The sequence below is a fragment of the Lissotriton helveticus genome, chromosome 4_1 (assembly GCF_964261635.1).
Source record: "Lissotriton helveticus chromosome 4_1, aLisHel1.1, whole genome shotgun sequence".
NCBI lineage: Eukaryota > Metazoa > Chordata > Amphibia > Caudata > Salamandridae > Lissotriton > Lissotriton helveticus.
Genome location: NC_136063.1, coordinates 1,740,052,095 through 1,740,074,201, shown reverse-complemented (window position 1 = coordinate 1,740,074,201; position 22,107 = coordinate 1,740,052,095). Strand labels below are relative to the sequence as shown.

Below are 22,107 nucleotides of genomic sequence, written 5' to 3'. Positions count from 1 at the left end.
TCTGCCGAGATGGGAATCAGCAGGAGTACGCTTGAGACTGTTTTACATATGGTTGGGTGTAAACTGTAATGGAGTGGCAAGCAAAGAAATGATGGATTTAACCCAGATCTGTAACTGTAGGTGAATGTTTGATTTGTTCAGCATTCCGTCCATCATCTGTTCCTATTGAAACTTAAATCCTCCTTCACCATATGTTAACATTTTAAATTTGAATTCCAGAGATCCCAAACATGAACTGGTTATCTCTTCCTATTTGGTAATTACACTTACAAAATGAAATAAGACAACTCCAATTTTGTTCCTATGCAAGAGATAGGCATTGCAGTAGTGAAAAACGAATGCAAGAGTTTTTCACTACCAGGACATGTAAGACTTAAAAGTACATGCCCTACTTTGTAAATACTTTGCACCCTGCTTTCTGTCGAGTGCCAAACCTAGGGGGATGTGTATTAAAAGGCAACATTTGGGCCTGGCAAAAGATTTATTTTGCCAGGTTGAAATGGCAGTTTAAAAACGCACACACCAACTCTGCAATGGCAGGCCTGAGACATGTTTAAAGGGATACTTAAGTGGGTGACACAATCAGGGCTGCAGGACCACGAGTAGCATTTACTTTACAGGCCCTTGGTACATAAAGTACCACTTTACTAGGGGTTTATAAGTAAATTAAATATGCCAGTTGGGGGTAAACCAATTCCACCATGTTTTAAGGAGCGCGTACAAGCACTTTAGCACTGGTTAGCAGTGGTAAAGTGCACAAAGGCCTACGGTCAACAAAAACGTATTCAGCAAAAATAGGAAGAGGAAGGCAAAACGTTTAGGGATGACCATGCAGAAAGGGCCAGGTATCATTGTGATGGGAAGGTCACCAGGAAGATATGGTTTGACAGCGAAATTTGATAAACTTTTTAAAACACAGGTATCCCATTAGCAGTGAAAATGTACAATGAGACTGTTGAATAGGATTTGTTCTCTAGTACAATGCGACATTCATAAGTATGTCTGTTAAACTTAGGGCAAGATCTGCAGGATTGTATCCCTCATACACTGGTCTCACCACAGCCACTTCTTGTGGAACTGTACATGCTTCATCTTATTTACATTCCATGCTTGTGTGATAGTCCATGCTCCTTTTTAACTTTTTCACTTTTTTTGCACAACTTTAGAACACTCATTGTGAGAAGTACTTGACAAATGTATTTACTGATAGTTCTGTGTATAAATGTTGTCATACATTTCTGTTATAAAAATTCCTAAATACCGATTGTTCAATCTATTTCTAAAAACTGATTTTTCTGTTTTAAAATGTACTTACTGTACATAAGTTTTTCAAACAAGATTTACAACACTCTAAAGCTATCATAAGCTGTATACACCATTCCAAGACAACCCTGTTCTTGGAATGTGAATGGCATGTGGCTTCAGCATCATCTATTTAAAATGCCTATTATACGTCAAATATCATAAAGAAAGATAGAGAAATAGAGTTTCATTCAACCTTCTCAGATCATTGACAAAGCAGACTTATCCAATGCAACGTTCGTGTGAATCTGTCGTTTGTTAGGCCTGTGAACCTTTGGATGGTCCTCCTGCAAACCTTTTGCCGTCATCCTCATTTTGCTGAAATCATGTTTTTTGGCTTTAGGGCTTTGGGCAATTTACTACTGCTACCCTTTGCTAAAGTGCTCACTCTTTAAAACAAGGTAAAATTGGCTTACACCAGAGCGGCGTATTTAATTAACTTATATGTCCCTAGTAAAATTGTATACCATATACCCAGGGCCTGTAATTTAAATGCTACTAGTGGGCGAGCAGCACTTATTGTGTCTTTCACCCAAGCAGCCCCTTAAAACATGTCCCAGTTCTGCCTTTGAAACATGAATGCATTTTTTAACTGCCAATTTAACTTGCCAATATAATCCCCTTGCCAAGTTTTAAACTTCCCTTTTATTGAATCCAAGTCACCACTAAGGTAAACCCTAGGTAGCCCACTGGGCAGGGTACAGTGTATTTTTAAGTACTTTTAAGGTTTACATGTCCTGGAAGTGGAAACTCCAAATTAATTCTTCACTATTGCGAGGCTTACCTGTCCCATAGGTTAACACTGTGTTGCCTTATTACATTTAATAAGTGCTAACTTTAAATTGGGAACAAGTTACCATTTCACGTCCATCAATTGTTGGTCTTTTAGTTTTTGAAAGTTGGCATTTTCCTGCCCTATTTGGTGCCTGCAGTCTGTTCCGCCTACATATCCACACAATGGAAAGATCAGGTGCGTTTAGATGGGCCATCACTGGCAGGATGACGGCAGGGCTGGGCACAGCCCCACTTGCAACTGAATAGACTATGCACTGCCTTTACACAGAGGACTTGTCACCCCTACATTTGTTTATGCAGCCAGCTTGGAGCAATGGCATGGGAAGCAGGAAACTTCAAGCACTTCAAATGGAAATTCGCTAGAGACTTCTCCTACTTCAAAGAAGGTACCAGGTACAAAAATATGACTCTCAGACCCACTCTTCAGTTCACTTTCTGGACTTACGGAAGGACTCTCAGAGGACTGCCTCCTGCTGTGTCCTGCTTTGTAGTTCAGAAGACTGCTTTGCTACACTTAGAAGGACTGCTCTGCTTCCTGAAGCCTGCATTGGACCCTCAAAGGTATGAATTGCTGCCTGAGTCCTGTTCATTGCTGAAACCAGGACTACAAGAGAAACTCCAAGGGCACCTGATAAGATCCTCAGGGACAGGGACCCAAGGACAATCACTGGTCGTCTGACTTCACGGCAGCTCTCGCTATGTTCTTCTCTGTCCAGCAGCAAATACTGTTCAGTGGTTCTTCGCCAAAGGGGTATCTGCCCACGTGGACATCTCTTCAGCTACAGCCACCAGCCTTGTCCTGCTGAAGAATTTCAACTTCCAAAAAAGAGACTAAGTCCGAACATAGGAATCTTCACTGCGGAAAGTGCTGAACGGGCCCAATTCATTTCTTGTATCGAACTTGCGTTCAATCGCGGTCGGCCATATTTTTTTTACTTTGACCCGGTCTCGCGTGACTAGATGTAATTTGCTGGCGCTTTAATCTTTTTGGCACTAGTTTTTTCCATAACCTTTCAAAATGGATTACTCCGGCGCTATTACTTGGATTTTTGTTGTTTTGATGTCAATTTATTAAAATGTACTCCATTTTTCTAAATTGGTGTGGAATTTTTCTTGTATTGTGTTTTCACTTTACAACTGTTTGTGTGCTGTACAAATACTTTAGATATTGCCTCTAAATTAAGCCTGACTGCTTTTGTGCCAAGCTACCAGAGGGTTAAGCACAGGTTAATTTAGGGACTTTTATGGTTCACCCTAACAAGTATTGTGCTGTTGCTTGAGCAGGGTTAACACCCTAGTCAACCAACAACCCAATTTCTCACATTGTTTATGCAACAGAGGTATAGATTCTTAGATATTTTGGTAATGTCTGACAATGGAAAGGCTTCTCTCTGCGAATATTAATTTACCGGTACCATGGCACCCAAATTGATGCACCATTTTCCATATCTTGTCTTTAGCTGCGTGTTAGTGGTGAAAAACCGCAACACAGACAACGCTGAGGTACAAATAGAAGAAAGCAATAAAGCCAAAAGAGAGGGGAATTTTAAAGACATCTTACTTTTGACAAGTATATCAATTTGGGGAATTATTCCAAAAAGGTTCTTATAATTCACCTTTTTTTGCATAGTGGAAACCTTACATTAAATGGGACAATTAAACTAGACAAGAACGTGGTAAATCCTACAGTGCTTTATGGTGAGGTGTTTTGATATGTGTGACCTTTTGAGTAAAACATGTTCGAAGTTTACTACTACGTTTGAGTCTCTGTTGCCCTGTGATCATTATTTTGAGTGTAGACTTGCTAATGACATCAAAGTTGTGGACTCCATGGTTTGGCAGATTTCCCGACCATCATTCATTAGAAACAAAGGCCGAGATTACATGCAGTTCCAAGTGAGAATACAGAATATGAATCCTCACAATGTTTTCCTAGGTGGTTCAGAGAAGAAACATCGCTCTTTTTGCTAAAACAAACAAAAAATCATTTTCACAACGAGTTCACTGACAGAAAACATACACCTGCAGAATTATGGGGTACGTGCCAGCTCCCATCTCAGCCACCATGGGCCCATGCATAATTGCACACTCCCCGAATCAAACCTTGTCTGAAGCAAGAGAGAGTCAAGTCAAACATAAAACTCAATATGAAATTTAAAATGAAAGAGCCAAAACGTACTTGCTTATTGTCACCCTCGTGTATCCTACACCGATCAGAAACTCTGTTCAGGTCCAGGTTCCTCCTCAGTGCCAAAATTGCATGTGGATTCCATTCACAGGCGTGCACAAATGCTGCTCCCGCATGCACGAGAAACGGTAAGGTAAAATATCCAATTCCTGAAGGTAGAGACGGAAAAAAAATATCAAGAATTATGTACCAGTATAAGTTTGCAATGTTCCTTGTCTACATAAATTAACCTCGTGGGGTCTCCTCTCCCTTTCTAACACTGAGAGCACTAGAAATATAATTTTACTTTCAAATGGCTTTAAGTAGGAAGCAACTTTAGAAAGTGATTCATCTTCTTGCATGCACAGAACAGAAACGGGCAGAAGAAAATACAGCAGTCAATAGCTGCATGTCTCTAATGAAAACTCATAAGCATAGAAGTATTAGACACTGGAAAGCCCAACTGTAAATACTCGAAATATCCAATGTATGAACTCGTGAGGATGCAATTGAAGTATTGCATAAAGCAGTAAGACTCTGCTTATTCTCAATGTCTGTTGTAGAAAGTCTAACTCACTGAATTGTCTTAAAAGGGTGCTAGCAAATATAAAAATGCAACTTCAAGTTAATTACAGAAGGTTAAAGACTTATAAATGACCAAAAATATATGTGACAAAACAAACAAAAATATTATTTCATCGAATAAATAAGACTGGAGTTTTTAAGCAGATCTACTTGCCTATTTGGCTACAGCAGGGAAAAGTTGACAAGGTATTATCGCGAAGATCTAGTTCCTGAAGACAAATAATCCCATCAGCAAGTGGAAATCGCAATTACACATAGAACAAGACAAGCCCTCCAAGAAAATGCAGAAGCTAAAAAACACAATTAAATTGGAAAAAGTAGCGAGAAGACTTATTAGGATGCTACTAAGATCTCAGTTCTGGCCAATACGCCCTGCCCTAGAAATGTAGGGCTCCCAGTAAGTACACCTTTGCTCCCACTTAGGCTGGATCTTGTGCTGAGATCTCTTTCTGACAAAGTGGGGTTAAATTCCTACTTTATTGGCAGAGAATATGGTTCACCCCAGAGCTTATCTCCTATCGTAGATGCCTGGAGGAAATCTTGTCTGTTTGATTCCCTAGATATTGCTTGATTACGATATATTGGGGCCACCCTATTGGAGGCTGGGTTTGCTAGCCTGTGGTGTTGTCCTGGTCCACCAAGGGTAGTCTGAGTCATTGCTCAAACTGACATTCTGGAGCAACAGAGATTCTTTACTACAAATTAACATTTATCCACCAAGCACTCTTATTGAGTTCGAATAACACAGAATCAATGTTCATGTATCTTTAATTTCATCTGTTCATCAGATTCGTCATCAGATTTCTTCATCCAATGTATAACAGTATAACAGCCAACACGTGTTTCGTCTAGTCAGTCTATGACATACAGACTTCTTCAGGGCTAACTTCAATCCAGATTTTGCCAAAAAATAATAATCATTAACCCATATTGTAGGGGCAAAACCATGTAGTACGTAAACTTCAACGTTCAGTATATCTCCTCAGTCCAATCCACAAATTTCTTTAAACAGTAAGTCGTAGTCCAAATAATGTTTCCCATGTAAATATCAACTCCAATTCGAAAATCAGCAATACTCCAAGTCCGAGTATATATTTAGGTAAGTATTAGCAACTCTGTAGTCTCTTAATGGTAGGCTTATCTCTGCTCCCTTCGTGTTCAAAGCGGTCGCTAATACTTACCTAAATATATACTCGGACTTGGAGTATTGCTGATTTTCGAATTGGAGTTGATATTTACATGGGAAACATTATTTGGACTACGACTTACTGTTTAAAGAAATTTGTGGAGATATACTGAACGTTGAAGTTTACGTACTACATGGTTTTGCCCCTACAATATGGGTTAATGATTATTATTTTTTGGCAAAATCTGGATTGAAGTTAGCCCTGAAGAAGTCTGTATGTCATAGACTGACTAGACGAAACACGTGTTGGCTGTTATACTGTTATACATTGGATGAAGAAATCTGATGACGAATCTGATGAACAGATGAAATTAAAGATACATGAACATTGATTCTGTGTTATTCGAACTCAATAAGAGTGCTTGGTGGATAAATGTTAATGTTTAGTCAATTGACGCTGTATTAAGTAGTGGTAACCTACTTTTTCCACTTTGAGCACCAGTCATACGTTATTTGCATTTACGTTTACTTATACACGCTGTGCGCTCCAATATAACTGTTACCAGCTTAGAATAATTTCTTTACTACAAAGCCAGCAGAATTATGGCTCTCTGACAGAAACTTTCTTACTATTAACCCCTCCTGTGCTCATGACTAGGTCAGCTCGTCATGAGCCACGACGCTCTGGTGCTCATGACGAGCTGAGCTCGTCGTGACCGCACCCGTTACATGGAACGCTCGCATGCTGGGCTGATTCCCCTGCTGTGCTGAGCGTTCCATTGGAACAGGCGTGGTCATGACGAGCTCAGCTCGTCATGAGCACCGGAACGCCGTGGCTCATGACGAGCTGACCTCGTCTTGAGCACGGGGGCGCTGTGGGCACCCCCCAGCACAGCGGGGGAAACAGCCCCACAGTGAAGGGGTTAAGGACTCGACAGGAGAGAGGATCTCCTAGCTGCGATAAACCTGCCACTAGCTAGACAACTGTATTTACAGTTCAGGTATGGAACCTTGCCCCTTGGCTTGTTTATAGCTAAGCGGGCTCATCCCACGGAGGACCATGATGTACAGTGCCTTATGTGTGGTGCACCAAAAAACGGTTTAATATGTCTTGTTTTTTTGCCCCCTGTATACTAACTGTAGGAAAAAATTGATTATTCCACTATGCCGAACACGGGGGATCAGAGAACACAAAGAGGCCTCTAGGATGCTTTAATCTGACAACAATCACCTAATTTATTTTGGCCTAAGTAGATTCCTAATGGAAATGTGGAGATTGAGGCAAATGGCTTAGCCGGGCATGATGGAAAAGGGATCATAAGATTCGACGTGGTCCATGCCATCAATTTGCGATAAAATGTGAGAGCTCTTTAAAACTGCAAGTTCTGCAATTAGTGACGCATCTGCTCTGTGGTAGCCCCTGAGAGGAATAGACAGAGATTTTTAGTTATGCACAGGTCACTTTACGATGCAATACGGACGTAAAACCATACTATCAAGGCTCTCTACAATTGAGGAACGTCCAAATGAATACCCCCCTTGGAGAAGTCTGCAATAGGACTGGATCTGCTTACAATGTCGTTTAACTTGTTAAGCGGCTATAAAGTATTTGGAAGATTGTATTTTTTTTTATGGAACAAGGGGTAAGAATTGTGATGAATGTATTCCATAATGTATTCAGTCCCAAGTTAATACGAGGCGGTTCTACACTTTAACCACATGCGCGCTACGGCGATTTTCACGCTGCGCTGCTTTTTTTCAAAAGCCGCGTTACAGGACGAGCTCAGCTCGTCATCAGCGTGCGAGCGGCGCAACTGATGACGAGCTAAGCTCGTCATCAGCGCCGAAGGGGTTAAGTGAAAGAGGAATGTCATAAAACTGAGCTGATAGTTGGGACACTGACCCCAGCTTGCTCCTGCTTAATTGTTGCATACCACAATCAAGTTTACTGAGGTGTCCTGATGGACGAAAATAAAAAAATAAAATGCTATAAGGTGGGAAAGATATTTTTGGTTGGAATAAAGCCTTAGATTTACAATATATGCTTTTCAAAGTAACATCAAGTAAAAGTATTGCGGTTCAGAAAAATGCATCTTTTTGCCACGTTTGCCCCATTTTTCTCAGAATATCTGCTGTTTTGATTCCTGTGAAGGCAGACACTCCTGAAAACAGGCAAATTACATGTACTCTATTTAAAAGGACAGCCATTTTCTTTTTTCTAAAATTTCCATATCTGTCATTACTTTGACAATTTAGTGAAAAACGTTTTGCACAGTCGTACATAGTGCACATAAGGGGTCTAGGAGTCACATTTGCTTTCCAACTTGCATCTTAATGTGCAACTAATGAACATGCTTCTGGTATTTCTCAAACGAGTCACATGGAATACACATTTATGTTAGAAACTTTTGATAGGAAAATAATTTCGCAACATAAGGTAATCTAGTATGGAAATATCACTGGTGTCAGAAGATGTTTCTTAATTAAAGTACTTAATCCAATTTGGTATTATTCAATTCAAATCTTTATTTCGGCTACTTTAGCCATAAAAGATACATGCATAAAAACACAAAACCATATCATTTTATACATACAAGTCTAAAAGCAGTTAAAAACTATCCATGAATTATAGGAGTCATAAATCGTCCTCAACAAGAAATACATACATAAATGCTTTAAAACACAGAACTTTATCACAGTTAACATCTAAGGTCAGACCATATACCATAATAGAAAGAAAAATCATACACCATCATCATAAAAAGCAGCTATGACGCTATAAACCAACAAAAGTTTAACAGCTCAAAGTGATTGACCAGTCTTCCTGCGAGCAATATACACAGAATAAAGAAATCTACTAATGCTGAATATAATGGATTGGGAAGTGTTTGTTTTAATAATTCTATATGCCATAGCGCAAGATCTTATTCCTAGAAGGTTACACAAGGGTTTGATCCACCTTTTTCTTGCTTTAGTATAGGCTTGGCAAAAGAATAGTATATGGACCTCATCCTCCTTGTGAAAACCTGAGCACATAATACACTTTCCCTGTGTAGCGTTAGGCCCATAAGGTAATCTAGTATGGAAACATCACTGGTGTCAGAAGATGTTTCTTAATTAAAGTACTTAATCCAATTTGGCATTATTAAAAATAAGGCCTCGTCTTCCTTGTCTAGTATGAATGCCGTTCTCAGATGCTTCGCCCCTTATGACAGCAAGAACCAGCAGCTTCCACAAGGCTCCAAAATGTGCATGATGTTGAGGGAAAATTACCCTCGGCCAATCCTTTCCATTTTGAGGTGACTGTGACTGTGACTAGCTCTAGTGACCCTCTACTCCTTTGAGCGTGGGGTCCATAACAAACCTCTAGAGGTAAACTCTACAGGTGAATGGAGCAGATGGGTTTTGGGGGTGGAGATTTCCTTGGAAGCTTACTACCAGTAACTGAGTCAGTCAAGGTAGAGTTGATCAGAGACAGCTCTACTCAAGGCATCCAGAGATCCATCATGAAGGCTTCAATGCTGTAGGATACTCAAGCTTTGCATTTTTTCCTGAAAGCATATCCGTGGTACAGGAAATGAGTGATACCCCGTTGCAAATCAAATATGAGCCGCAGAAGGAATTACTTTTTACTCCTGTTCGTTTTATGGTCATCACTGATAAATTAATGTTTTTACCCCTTAAAATGTCCTACTTGACACACTCTGAGGAGAACACTACCTGGGATTGATGAAGAAAAGAAGAATACTACACTTGTGAACTGAAAAAAACGTTAGGTCTGCCTGAAGACCGTGGACCTGTGGATTGCCTTCAATCTTGTGGTTCAGTTACACATGGACATTTCCCAGGCTTGCTCCTGGGCAACTATGCTCCTGTGGCTGATGGTGGTTGGTGGAGAGTGTTCTGCAACTTCATACAAGTCATAAAGATTTTAATATTTTATTCTAACGAAGGTACTGTTTCTTTAAAGAGAGTTCGCTATTAAATTGGATAAACCCAAAGCAAGTAAACAAAACATTTATTCGTTTTATATATATATTTTCCAGAACATTTTCTCAGAGTTTCCCTTTAGCAACAAAATCAAATGCCCTGCATTCCCCTGTGGCACCTTGAGAAATAACTATTTGTTTTCCCAACAGATCTGTAAGGCCCTTATTACGGGTTTCAATGAAACCCGTAATTAAACTACCATTGCAATAGGACTCGCATTTATTGCATTGCAAACGAGAGCGCGGGCGGGGGCCAGGGGGAGAGAAGGCAGGTACAACGGGAGTGCGGAGGGCAAGAAGGTACAGACTGCGGGAGGGGGGAGAAGGCACGGGCTGTAAGAGAACCTTATTAAAGAAAATAGTGCTCCAATGTAAATAACACATACCATGCAACACTCGAAGTAAAGGGGCCAGTAGCCATGAAAGGATACAAATGAAGACATGACAGTCATAAGGAGGGACTAACAAGCCTATAAACCAATCGGAAGGCAGCATTTAGGAAGGACAAAGACACAAGCCAATGAAAAAGATGAGTGGGGTCGTAGGCGGGGCTTCCCTCACGAAGTAAACTACCACAGATCAACCCTAGAGCAGCGCGCGATTGCTCAGGTGCCGCTCGCATTGGAGTCTTGGACGTTGTGCTTGTATTACCTGCTTGGAGCCCCGGTATCAGAAGCCGCGTTGGGAGAGAGACCTGCTGCCACAGGAGGACGGGACTGCGAGGCCCACCAGGCTGTGCGTGAATCATCCAGCACACCTGCCGCCTCTTCCCGTGTCTCCGCCCCCCTGCTCTGAGCCTCTGAAAACTCCTCGCGGCCCCCGCTCCGCGGGTGCCGCTTGCATTGGAGTCTTGGACGTTGTGCTTGTATTACCTGCTTGGAGCCCCGGTATCAGAAGCCGCGTTGGGAGAGAGACCTGCTGCCACAGGAGGACGGGACTGCGAGGCCCACCAGGCTGTGCGTGAATCATCCAGCACACCTGCCGCCTCTTCCCGTGTCTCCGCCCCCTAATTAATGACCCGTATAAGACCAGGAGTCACAACGCGTTAGCGGGACGCGTGTGCGGGACGAATTCCGGGACAAAGCCCGGACTAAGGGCGGTCCCTCTGAGACCCGAGGAGAACCGAGGAGACCGGACTGGGCACATCCATTTGCCTTCAGGTACCGACTGTTTTTGATAACTTCTCATTACCACCGCCGATCACTTTGCCATCACCTCCTATCGCCTATAGATGGCCACCACAAATACTGAGCAACCCACGCAGGATAAACAGGGTTTGCTGCTAAATGGGACTTTGGATAATTACTTTCCAAAATCTTCACCTGATATTGCTAGGGAGATTGTTTTGGCGGAGCGGCGGGCGGATCGACGCCGTTCCGTGGAAAGTATAAAGAATGGGTCTGTTTTACTGCCACTAACTCCTGTGATTGGAACTCTTGATACTGTTACTGGCTTAATAGCCAATGAAACGATTAATATATCGGATTGCCAACTCCCGGAAGCGAACATGGTTGTACACTCACCAGATACTTTATCTAGGACAGATATGATTGGCTTGCCTTTAATATCACATGCAAGTAGTTCAATTACATCAAAGGGAGATGTTCTGCCACAATTGCATACAGTTCGTAATAAGGCCAAAAAATTGCCACTCACGCAAAAAATCTATGGTCCGCCACCGATTAAAACACGGCGGAAAAGATGGGATCCGCTACAACCTAAACTGAGCTGCTCTGATTTTGGCAAAAAAGCGGCCATAGCTGTCAAGAATCCCTGTGTGTTACAATCAGATATAGAGGGGATCCATACCATATCTACATCTTCAGTCTTGCCTAATACACCTGTAGACAAGGTGGACAGTATGGACACTAGTGCGATTGTCAATGTACATATTGAGAATAAGGGTCCTGTGTCCTTAATTGATATCGAGAACTTGATTAAATCTTACTCTGCATCTATTTTAGAGAGGCTATTGGAAGTGGAGTGTAGACTGTCCAAAATTGAGGATGCATTGGTTAAAAAAGATCTTGTAGCTCATACAGGTACTATCAATGTATCCAGTCTAGCATCTAACAATGCACCACAAATTATGTCATCTACAGTCCAACCACCTTCATCCATTTCCCCCTGTACTGTTTCTATCCCTTCCTCAACTGTATCTACCTCTAAACCTATGGGGAACACAGTGTCAGCTATTGTCCATCACCATGCACCCCCCAAACCCCCTCAACAAAAAACTGCTGATCAATTGTTGGGTAATTGTGGTATCCTTCTCTATGTTAGCTTCAACACTTACTCTGACTAGAATGTTATTCATAGAATCTGATGATGTAGTCATGTTATGGTTCTAATCTGAACAAGGCTGTGTCAGTTACTGCCTGCCTATCTCTACTGTGGATGGGATCCTTTCTTCCTTTGATGAAAATAAAGAAACCTGTTTATCTAACCTACTATTGAGATGTACTTCTTCACATTGGCGACGAGGATGGGATAAAAGAAGATTCCTTACTACAAGCAAGAATTTTCTTCAAAAAAAAATCTAACCTACTATTGAGATGTACTTCTTCACAGTAATGTTACAAACAAAACTACTGATAATACATTCAAAACTATCGGTAACACATCCAACTTACTTTTGGCAAAACCAACAAGGGAGGTGGGGGAAACCAGACACACCTGGGGGAAACCCAGAAGGGTTCCGTTGCCCGAACTTCCACCAGAGGCAGTACCCTACGTGGTAGTCCTAACAGGTGTGCCTGTGCTTGAACAAAATAAGAGGGAGGGTTTTTTCCAATTAAAAAATAAGATAACGCATTGGCTGAGAATGCATAGGCCAATTGCAAACCATATCAATGGGGAAATTGTTCATGTCCGTCGTCTTGAATGGTTGGGGGGCAGATCTAAAGACATTGATGGTGATGTGGTGGTGGTGAATTTTAGGGACCCCAATGCGGTACAATTTATATTGAACTGGCAGACAGGCAGCTCTAATAATATTATAATTCCAAGACCCTTAACGTATTTTTATCCAAGGTCAGTGGTGTTTCCATCTCAGTATCCCCTTCCACACTATATAAAACTCAAACTCAGCCACCCAATTACCCTATTGTACAGCACGTTGGGAGTAATCAACATGTTCAGTATCCTCCGACTCAACAGGGTACAAGAAGTACGTATTATGCCCCCTGCTCTGTGACAGCCCCAGACCCCTTGGGATGGAACTATGTTCCAGTTAGAACTCAAAATTTTCAAAACAGAAGGATGGATCACCTAAAACCCTTCACACCACTTGAAACGTCAAATAGATTTGATATTTTTAGTGGCCTTGACAATTGCGATTGATGTTTCCCGAACGGGGGGGATGAAGGGACATAAGCAATCCCACTGTTCTGGGTGCTGTAAATGAGCGTGATGTATTGGCAACTCTTGTATCCTTGTCTCCGGTTAAAACTGTAACTCTTAACATAAATATTCCCGAAGAACTGGTAGATCCAACACGCATTTTGAGTCACTTACCTTCCGAGGGAATACCCTCGGCAATTCAACTGGTGACAAACACTAGTGAAAAGATACCAAGGGTCAATACTGCCATGCCATCCGTACTTGGGGTGCCGGTTAACTTGGTTTGCTGGAACATAGCCGGGGTCGCTAACAACCTGAGGGATCCCGAGTGGGCTAATTTCATAGAATCTTTTGATTTTTGCTTACTCCAGGAAACATGGGCAGTTGATACTCCCCATAGGGTAGGCTACAAGACCTATGGTATTGGGGCAACCCCTTCCAGAAGTGGAAGGTCGTCGGGGGGACTTCTGATTTGGGTAAAAATAAATCTAAAGGTTAATATTGAGGTGATAGACGTAAATTCTGTAGATATTTTAGTTCTAAAAATTACAACCTCCAATGGGAATAAATTATTCCTAATAAATATCTACAATAGGTCAGCTTCTTCTTCAAAAGAATCTCCAACTGTTTATAAATTAGACTGTTTTTCGAGAGGGCTGGATCCTAGGGAGGACTTTGTTATTTTGGCTGGGGATTTGAATTGCAACTACGAACCTGTTTTGGGCCTAAGTGAGATCTTTGAGGAAGAAGATCAGGCGAATAAAATCCCTTTCCTCGAGAATATTAAATCGGTCAAATGTTCCACTTTGGCTCTCCAGTTGACCAAACTTTGCACAGAGCACTTCCTCAGGGCCTGTAACGGTCGGTTACCGTCCGACACCGTAAAGAAACCAACCTTTAGAAGGAACACCTATAAGAGTAATTTGGATTTTGTGATAGTTTCCATCCCCCTCTGGTCGTATCTTGTAGATCTTGAAATAATGGAGAGGGTCGAAAGCGATCATTTTCCCTTAAAATTGACCTTAGATGTTGCACTATTTATTGATCCATCTTCACCACTCCCATCTGAGGAAGGTGTTGGCGATAACAACGAGATCCATATTAGCAACAATAGGAGATCGCTAAAATGGCCATTTATTTTGGATCATAGTGACATTCTTAGCGAAATATACTCACTCTTTGCTGGGACCTTTGCTTCATATTTAGGTTTAACTCCTGAGGAGGAAGTAAAAACTCCCTTCTTGACTATACATCAGGAGTTCTTTCTCAAACTAAAATTATTGGTAACCAAAATGCCTAAAACAAACCAGCAAAAGACCCAGAATCTGTCTCATAGTAAGCCTTGGTATGACAGATCCTGCAGAGAGTCAAAGAGGGAACTTTTAATTGCGATTAAATCCAAGTCCCAATTGGATGTACAAAAAGCAAGAAACAACTACAAGTCTGTCCAAAGGACATCGAAAATAGCGTGGGAGGAAGAGAAATGGGCCGAATTGCTGTTAGCCGCAAGATTACGCGATAAGGTAGCTTTTTGGAGGCTAGTAGCAAATGGGAACCATGTAGGTAGGGTGGTCAAGGACACCTTTTTAGATGAGCAAACTTGGGTAACTCATTTTACAAATTTGTATAAAAAATATGATGATTCCCATATAGCATCAAATACAGTAAGTTACGAAATTCCAGCAGATCCGCTTGTTTTTAGTTTAGGGGAAACAGAGTTGGCAATAAGCCAAATAAAATCTGGGAAAGCTCCAGGTTTGGATAAAATCCCTGGGGATCTTTATAAGCATGACTCAAAAATATGGGCACCTTATATTAACTATCTGTGCAATAAATTATCATATAGTTTAGAATTCCCCGAAAGTTGGAAGGGAGCTGAAATTGTTTTAATATATAAAAAAGGAGATAGGAAGGACCCCTGCAACTATCGGCCAATTAGCTTAATGGACATCCTTCAGAAAATGTACTCACGTCATATTTTATTACGTGTGAGTAATTGGTTGGAGGAAAATTTATTTTTGACCAAATTTCAAGCCGGGTTTAGAACAAAAGTCAGCACTATAGATCAGTGCTTTAGATTCTGCTGCCTCTATTGGAAGTACGTAAAGATAAAAAAGGCCCATTTATATGTTGCCTTTGTTGATTTAAGGGCAGCATTTGATTTAGTGCCATGTGATCTTCTGTGGAAAACGTTGAGTGCAGCGGGTATGCCAAATAATATAGTAGCTCAGATTATAAAATTACATGAAGGGAACTTTGCGAGAATTAGATGGGGTCCAAACGGCGAATTAACACGAAAAATTCCAATTGAACGTGGAGTTCGTCAAGGATGCGTCCTGGCCCCCACGCTTTTTTCCATTTTCATGAATGATGTTCCCTCATACTTAGAGAGATGTAAAAACGACTCTCCTAAACTGAACGGCGAAAGGGTAGCATCCCTATTATTTGCTGACGATACCATCTTGATATCCCAAACAAAAAACGGCTTGCAGACTTTATTGAACACTTTCAACGATTATTGTAGCCAAAAGGGGCTGGAGATTAATGGAAAAAAAACAAAATATATGGCCCTAAATCCAACCAAACCAGACAAGGGTTGCCTAACTTTAAAAGGAATAAAGTTGGAATCAGTGCCACATTTTTCATATCTAGGGGTGACACTAGATTCCAACTTCACCTGGAAAGCTCAATTGGAAAAAAGCAAACTGTTATTTGCTCAGAATGTCAAACCAATACTTAGGGAGCAAAGCCTAAGCACTAGTAAAGCGGTGTCTCCAGTAATGGAACTATTTAAATTCAAAGTCCAATCATCAGTTCTTTATGGTGCGGAATTATGGGGGTCTGGGTCCAAGGAGACCTTTAGCGTCCAAGATAATAATTTTATGCGAAGCTTGGTAAGGGTTCCGAGAGGTACACCATTAGTACCCCTGCAACTGGACCTTAACTTTAAAAGAACTGACCATCATGTTCTTATCAGACCGCTAATGCTATGGGTTAGATTGTGGCATGTCCCTGAACTTCAAGCTTATAGAGATGGGCTGATAGAGATCATGGCGTTGGACAGCCAGAAAACTATTCCATGGCTTAGACATGTTAGTACTTGGTTCAATAACATAGGTCTGAAACATTTTTGGGAGAACCCTGAGCTGTTACCATCTAACCCCAAATTAGTCCTGAAAAGAGCCTTTTGGTCCTTCGTAGCAAATATGACTGTAAACACCACAACCAGTGGCTCATTAGTCTCAAAAATTTTTAACTTTAAGGATGAACCCCTTTATGAGACCTTTATGGACGAAATAGAGCCTCCACTTGCCAAAACATTATTTTTAAAATTTAGATATGGTAACCTTTTAATAAAATCAACTTTGGCTCGTTGGGCCAGGAACCGTGATCCATCTTCTCAAGCATTGGACGAAGTTTGCTCACTTTGTGAAAACAATCAGATAGAGAATGAGCAGCATATTCTTTTTTTCTGCCCTTTGTATGGTCAAGCAAGAAAAAGATGGATTAAACCAATATGCCTATTATTAGGCTTGAGCTCCTGCCTTCAGGCTCTGAGAATCTTAACTACTAACACATCGCAACAGATAACATTTAGTGTTAGTAGATTCTTACTCTCTATTTGCTACCAGAGGAAAAAAATGGGGCATCAGCTGTAACTGAGCTTTTATCTTCTATGGACTTGAATCTGTTTTTCAATAGTACCACTGAACCGAATTTGCTCTTAGAATTATCGTGGTGTCCTCCAGTGTTTATATGATATGTTTTTATTGTCAAGCTCCGAGTGTCTTTCAACATGTATTGCACAGTTCTAAAGAATGAGTTTAATATTTTAATTGAATGTTTAATTATCCACTGAACTGTAATGTATAAACTGTTCTTTTATGGCGTGAAGCCGAAATAAAGATTTGAAATGAACCAAAAAAATACCTTTATGTTACAATTCTCAAGCAGTATGTTTTCCAACTTCCGGTCCTAGTGCATAACACAGCTCTGAAAGACAAAGGAAGGGATGTGGCAGAGAAATGGTTACACACGCAGGGTTGCCTCTCTCCGCCACCTAGGGGTCTGCTCATCTCGAGACCCGGGGACAGTGGCCATGGGTAGGAGATGCGTCAAGGGCCTGCTGAGAGGCGGAGGGAGGAATTGGTGGAATCCTGGAACGTGAATTAAACAGCAGGGAATCTTTACGGAATTCTTTCCCAGCCCCACAGTGTCAAAGCAATATGTTCTTCCTAGGCAGCTAAAAACAATGTCTTTCAGTGTTGTGAATCCTCGGGAAAAGACCAGCGGAGACACTTTGAATCCTGTGAGCTTTAGCCCCGATAGACAGATCTGTTCACAACATGTTAGAAAAGTCCCTGGCCTGTTCTATCAGTCTCAGCAGCTCGACCCACTGCTTGGAAATACGGCGCAGTTATGAGCTTTCCAGTGGGGGCTGTGGGTCAGCAGTATTGACAGAAGACTCCGGATATTAAAAGAGGGTCACTTGGAAAAACACTACGCCAGTCGACAGGACTCTTCTATTAGTGCGCTGTGCTGGGTGCCGAGATGAACGTTTTTTGTGAGCATATAATATTGACCAGCAGTGTTATAGGTAGCCTTCAAATGTACACTATATGGAGCCTTTCAGAGTTAAAAGTACCAAATCCCTAATTGTCTTAAAAATACTATGTCCTAGAGAGCAGGGAGCTCGGCTTCGGACAGCATCAAACAGGTTCTTGTATCCGGCTCCCTCAGTGCTGCAAATCATGAGGATTTTGAAGGAGTGCCACTTGCGCTTTGGGGAAAGTAGAAATAAGCGCAGCCTTCTAAAATGTGTACACAACGATGTGTGTGAGATTAATAAACATAAAACAAGCATTTGCAATGCAATAGGATTCGCATTTACGCGAGACCTATTGCATTGCAAACAGGAGTGTGGGCGGGGGGCGATAAAGGCACGAACAACGGGAGTGCGAGCAGGCGGGTGAGCTGGTACGGACCATGGGGGGGGGGGGGGAGAGAGAGGGCACGGGCAGTAAGAGAACTTCGTTAAAGAAAATGGTGCTCACAATCTAAATAACACATACCGTACAACACTCAAAGTAAAGAGGCCAGTAGCAATGTAAAGATACAAATGATGACATGACAGTCATAAGGCGGGACTAACAAGCCTATAAATCAATCGGAAGGCAGCATTTAGGAAGGACAAAGACACAAGACAACGAAAAAGATGGGCAGGGAGTGGGTAGGGTTTCCCTCACGCAGTAAACTACCACAGATCAACCCCAGAGCAGCGCTAGCGCGCTGGCTCAGGACTCGACCAAATGACTCTACCCAATATTTTAATGGAGGAGTCGATTAAGGATATGGGTCGATAACAATTTGGATCTTTGCAGCTGCCCTTCTTGAAAAGCGGGACTAGAATAGAGATAGACCAAGTTGGGGGATGAGCCTTTACAACCAAGTCAACAAAAATGTTAGTAAGCAGAGGTGCCCAGAAATCTGTATTACATTTAAGAATATCAATAGGTACTCCATCCAGCTGGGGAGCTTTGGAGGAGGAGCTGCTATTAAGAGTGATGGTCACCTCATCTACAGCAAGATTAAGCCTATCGATAATATCATCTAAAAATGGTAAATCTTTACAGTATATAATAATAAAATGTGCTACCCACTGCTCAACCCATGATTTGACTGCTCATCAAAGGGAGTTATGCCTTTGTACTCTGAATTCACAAACCACTCTCCAGAATTCACTTGAATTCTTGAGAGCAGCTGCACAAGACAGACTGTCCTAATTAACGTTTTGTATTTCATGTTTCCTAATCCCCAAGGCCTCTTTATAATGTGCTCTATCTTGAGGAATTATAATGGGATTTCCAGGGATGGCTGTCAAGACTAGCCTTAGATTCCTGTTCGCAAGTGAACAAGATTTGTCAAAACACCGAATGGTTGAGGAATTGGTTCTGGAAACCGGCTTAAGCAGCAAATTATGTATTAAAATACTTATATCTTTGAATTAGCTGCATAAATTTTCCCCAATGGGAATCTCCGACAGCACAAGAAAATATCAGGGTTTGATTTGACTAAACAACTCAATCGCCCACGACCACATGCAGACTTAACTGTCCCAGAAGTACAGATATTAGAATTCCAAACTACACAGTAATTGGTCAGGCTATACTCTGCAGCAATATCACTTCAATCTTCTGCGAATATTTATTAAAATTGTTAGTCTCGGTCACAGGGGAGGGTTTTGAGACCAAAAGCATTCCATCGTAAAATGTGTGATGTCACCCCTAGGTTTTTTAGTGTCAACTCCGATTTAAGTGTGTAAATAGCAACAACTAATCCAGACTCAACTTATTTATAACTGTGAGCTACTTTTAGTTACTGTCCTCATCATCCTGATGATAATGATGATAATAAATATGGTGATGAATGCATGCATGGCGCAAACGGCCAAGGGCTTCTTAGCGCTCAAGCATTACTAGATACAGAATAGATCTTTAACATTTTGTACATGCTGAAGTTTTTTTAATACTCTAATCTGGCAGTCCAAGGCAGCAAAAACTAAAGTAGCGTAATTGAGAATCCACCACTGCACAGCTACAATAGGTCTACAGTCATTCGGTATAAAAAGAAGATTTTTCTTAAGAACTTTTGGGGTAAAAAGCTGGAAGACCACAACCAAATGTATTTGTGGACTACACCTGAGATCCCTATCAATAAGAAACCCCAGACTTTTTCTTTTCTTCTTGGAGTTTTCTTTGAACCGCCCTTTCAATCGTGCTAGTTCGGGGTGTAATCTGGCATGCGCGCCAGCCCAGCTACCTTCCAGAGCAGACAGCTATAGGGTTATAACAGTTCTGTGTGTTTGTTTAAAATGCAAAAGGTGGCCCGTTGATGAAATGTTAAAGTGTTATAAAAGATTAAATGAATGAAGCAGAACATGTGAATAAAACACAAAGGCTATTGAAAATTAAATTGGTCTGTTTTGTTTAATCATCACAGAAATCAGGCAGCTAGTGCCTTTGTTTGGTTTACACAGAACGAGGCCCACTCTAGTTGTCCAGAAGGGCCCAACCCCTTTTAATATGGAAAGCTTTCTAAAAGTGGCATGTTCAAAATTGTGATTCCAAATCCGACTTTACTGAAGCGGGGGGTTGGGAGGACCGCATCTCCCTCTACGCAGATGACATCTTCCTATACATGGCGAACCCTAGAAGGTCCCTCTCTTGCTTGCTTGACATTTGAGAGTCCTACAGTAGAGTTTCCGGCTATACCATTAACTGGGCGAAATCGGTGTTATATATACTTAAGGGCCCTCCTCCACGCCTGCCCCGAGGTGTTGTGATACAGATCGCAGACGATGGGTTTAAATACCTTGGCACACACATCACGCCACACCCCACACAATTCTTTGAGGGTAATTATTGCCTCCCCTGAAAAGACTCCATAGTGACGTGAAATGCTGGAACTCCCTGCCATTGACACTTATAGGACAGCGGCACTGTTCAAAATGATGGGTCTCCCCAGGTTTTTATACGCTCTACAAAACACACCTAACCCAGTCTCTCACTCCTACTACAAGTCCATTGAGGCGGAAGTGGGCCACCTCCTGTGGGAAGGGAAGCCCCCACGAATAGTAATGTGCAAGCTAATACGGCGTTGGTATGATGGCGGAATCGCCCTGCCCAACATTCAACTATACTATTGGGCCTCTCAGCTCATAGTGGTTAATCAATGGCTTCACACTCCACAGGACAAGCCAGCATTGCGTATGGATAGGCACACTCTTGGCACAGACGGAATCCTGGGCGCCCTATATAATACATCTCGGAAATACGCACTGATCGGACCCACGGCACACACTGTGCACGTCTGGTTTATAGCACAGCGCGCGCTCGGTTGGGACTCTGGGACACCCCTAGGTTGGGCAAGCTGCGCACAAGTAAGGGTTTCTCCCGATGGTATCTAATATGCATATCGAAGTTTGGGGACCTGTGGAAAAAGGGGCGTAGTCACTTTTGCTCAGCTACAGGCAACATATCAGATGGCAGGGACGGAGCAATATCAATACATGCAAATTAAACACGCACTGACGAAAGCCATACCTCCAGGAATTGATCTCCCAGAGTCCTCACCACGAGGATCTATTATTAACTGACTGTCTAACACAAAAAGCAATTTCTCTAACATATCGCAAATTGGTTTCATCATCAGAAAGATCCCAGACACAACCTTAGAGAAAAATGGCAAGCTGAGGTGAAAGCGATGGACGAGCAGGATTGGCAGGAGGAGCTAGCATCCCCGCGAGAAGTGGCGATCCCCTCCAGACTAAAACTCAGGCAACTTAAAATATTGCACAGAACATACTACACCAGAACAACACTCCACAAAATAGGGAGGACTGATACACCACTGTGTCTTCGGGGTTGTGGGCTAGCGGGCACCTTTTACCACACATTATGGGACTGTACCCACATTACACAATATTGGAGGGCTGTCATGGCCACGATCACTCGAGTGTGTGGCTTCAGTGCAGTGTCTCCCCTGAACCAAGGAGATGCCTACTCAATGTGTGGGAGCCAACAGACCTTAACCACGTGGAGAAGGACTGGGCGACCCTGGATATCACACTGGCTAAATGGAATATTGCTCAACATTGAGTAGCACAGAAGGTCCCCTCTCACCAGCAGTGATGTTGTGACTTAGACAGTGCTATGGTAGCAGAAAAGGCAGTATTTATTCATAGAGGGTGTCCCCGAAAATGGATGCGAGTGTGGGGGAAATGGAACATATTTCAAGGGAAC

The 22,107-nt window shown here is 41.9% G+C and overlaps 1 protein-coding gene across 3 annotated transcripts in view; it reads right to left on the bottom strand.

Annotated features, from left to right (window-relative positions):
- Nucleotides 1-22,107, bottom strand: part of TYW2 (tRNA wybutosine-synthesizing protein 2) — a 228,030-nt gene that overhangs the window by 44,570 nt on the left and 161,353 nt on the right. For all 3 annotated transcript variants that reach the window (XM_078688421.1, XM_078688418.1, XM_078688420.1), the window contains exon 7: nt 4,277-4,434. In XM_078688421.1, coding sequence (XP_078544547.1) covers nt 4,277-4,434 — 158 coding nt within the window. The remainder of the gene's footprint in view (nt 1-4,276; nt 4,435-22,107) is intronic.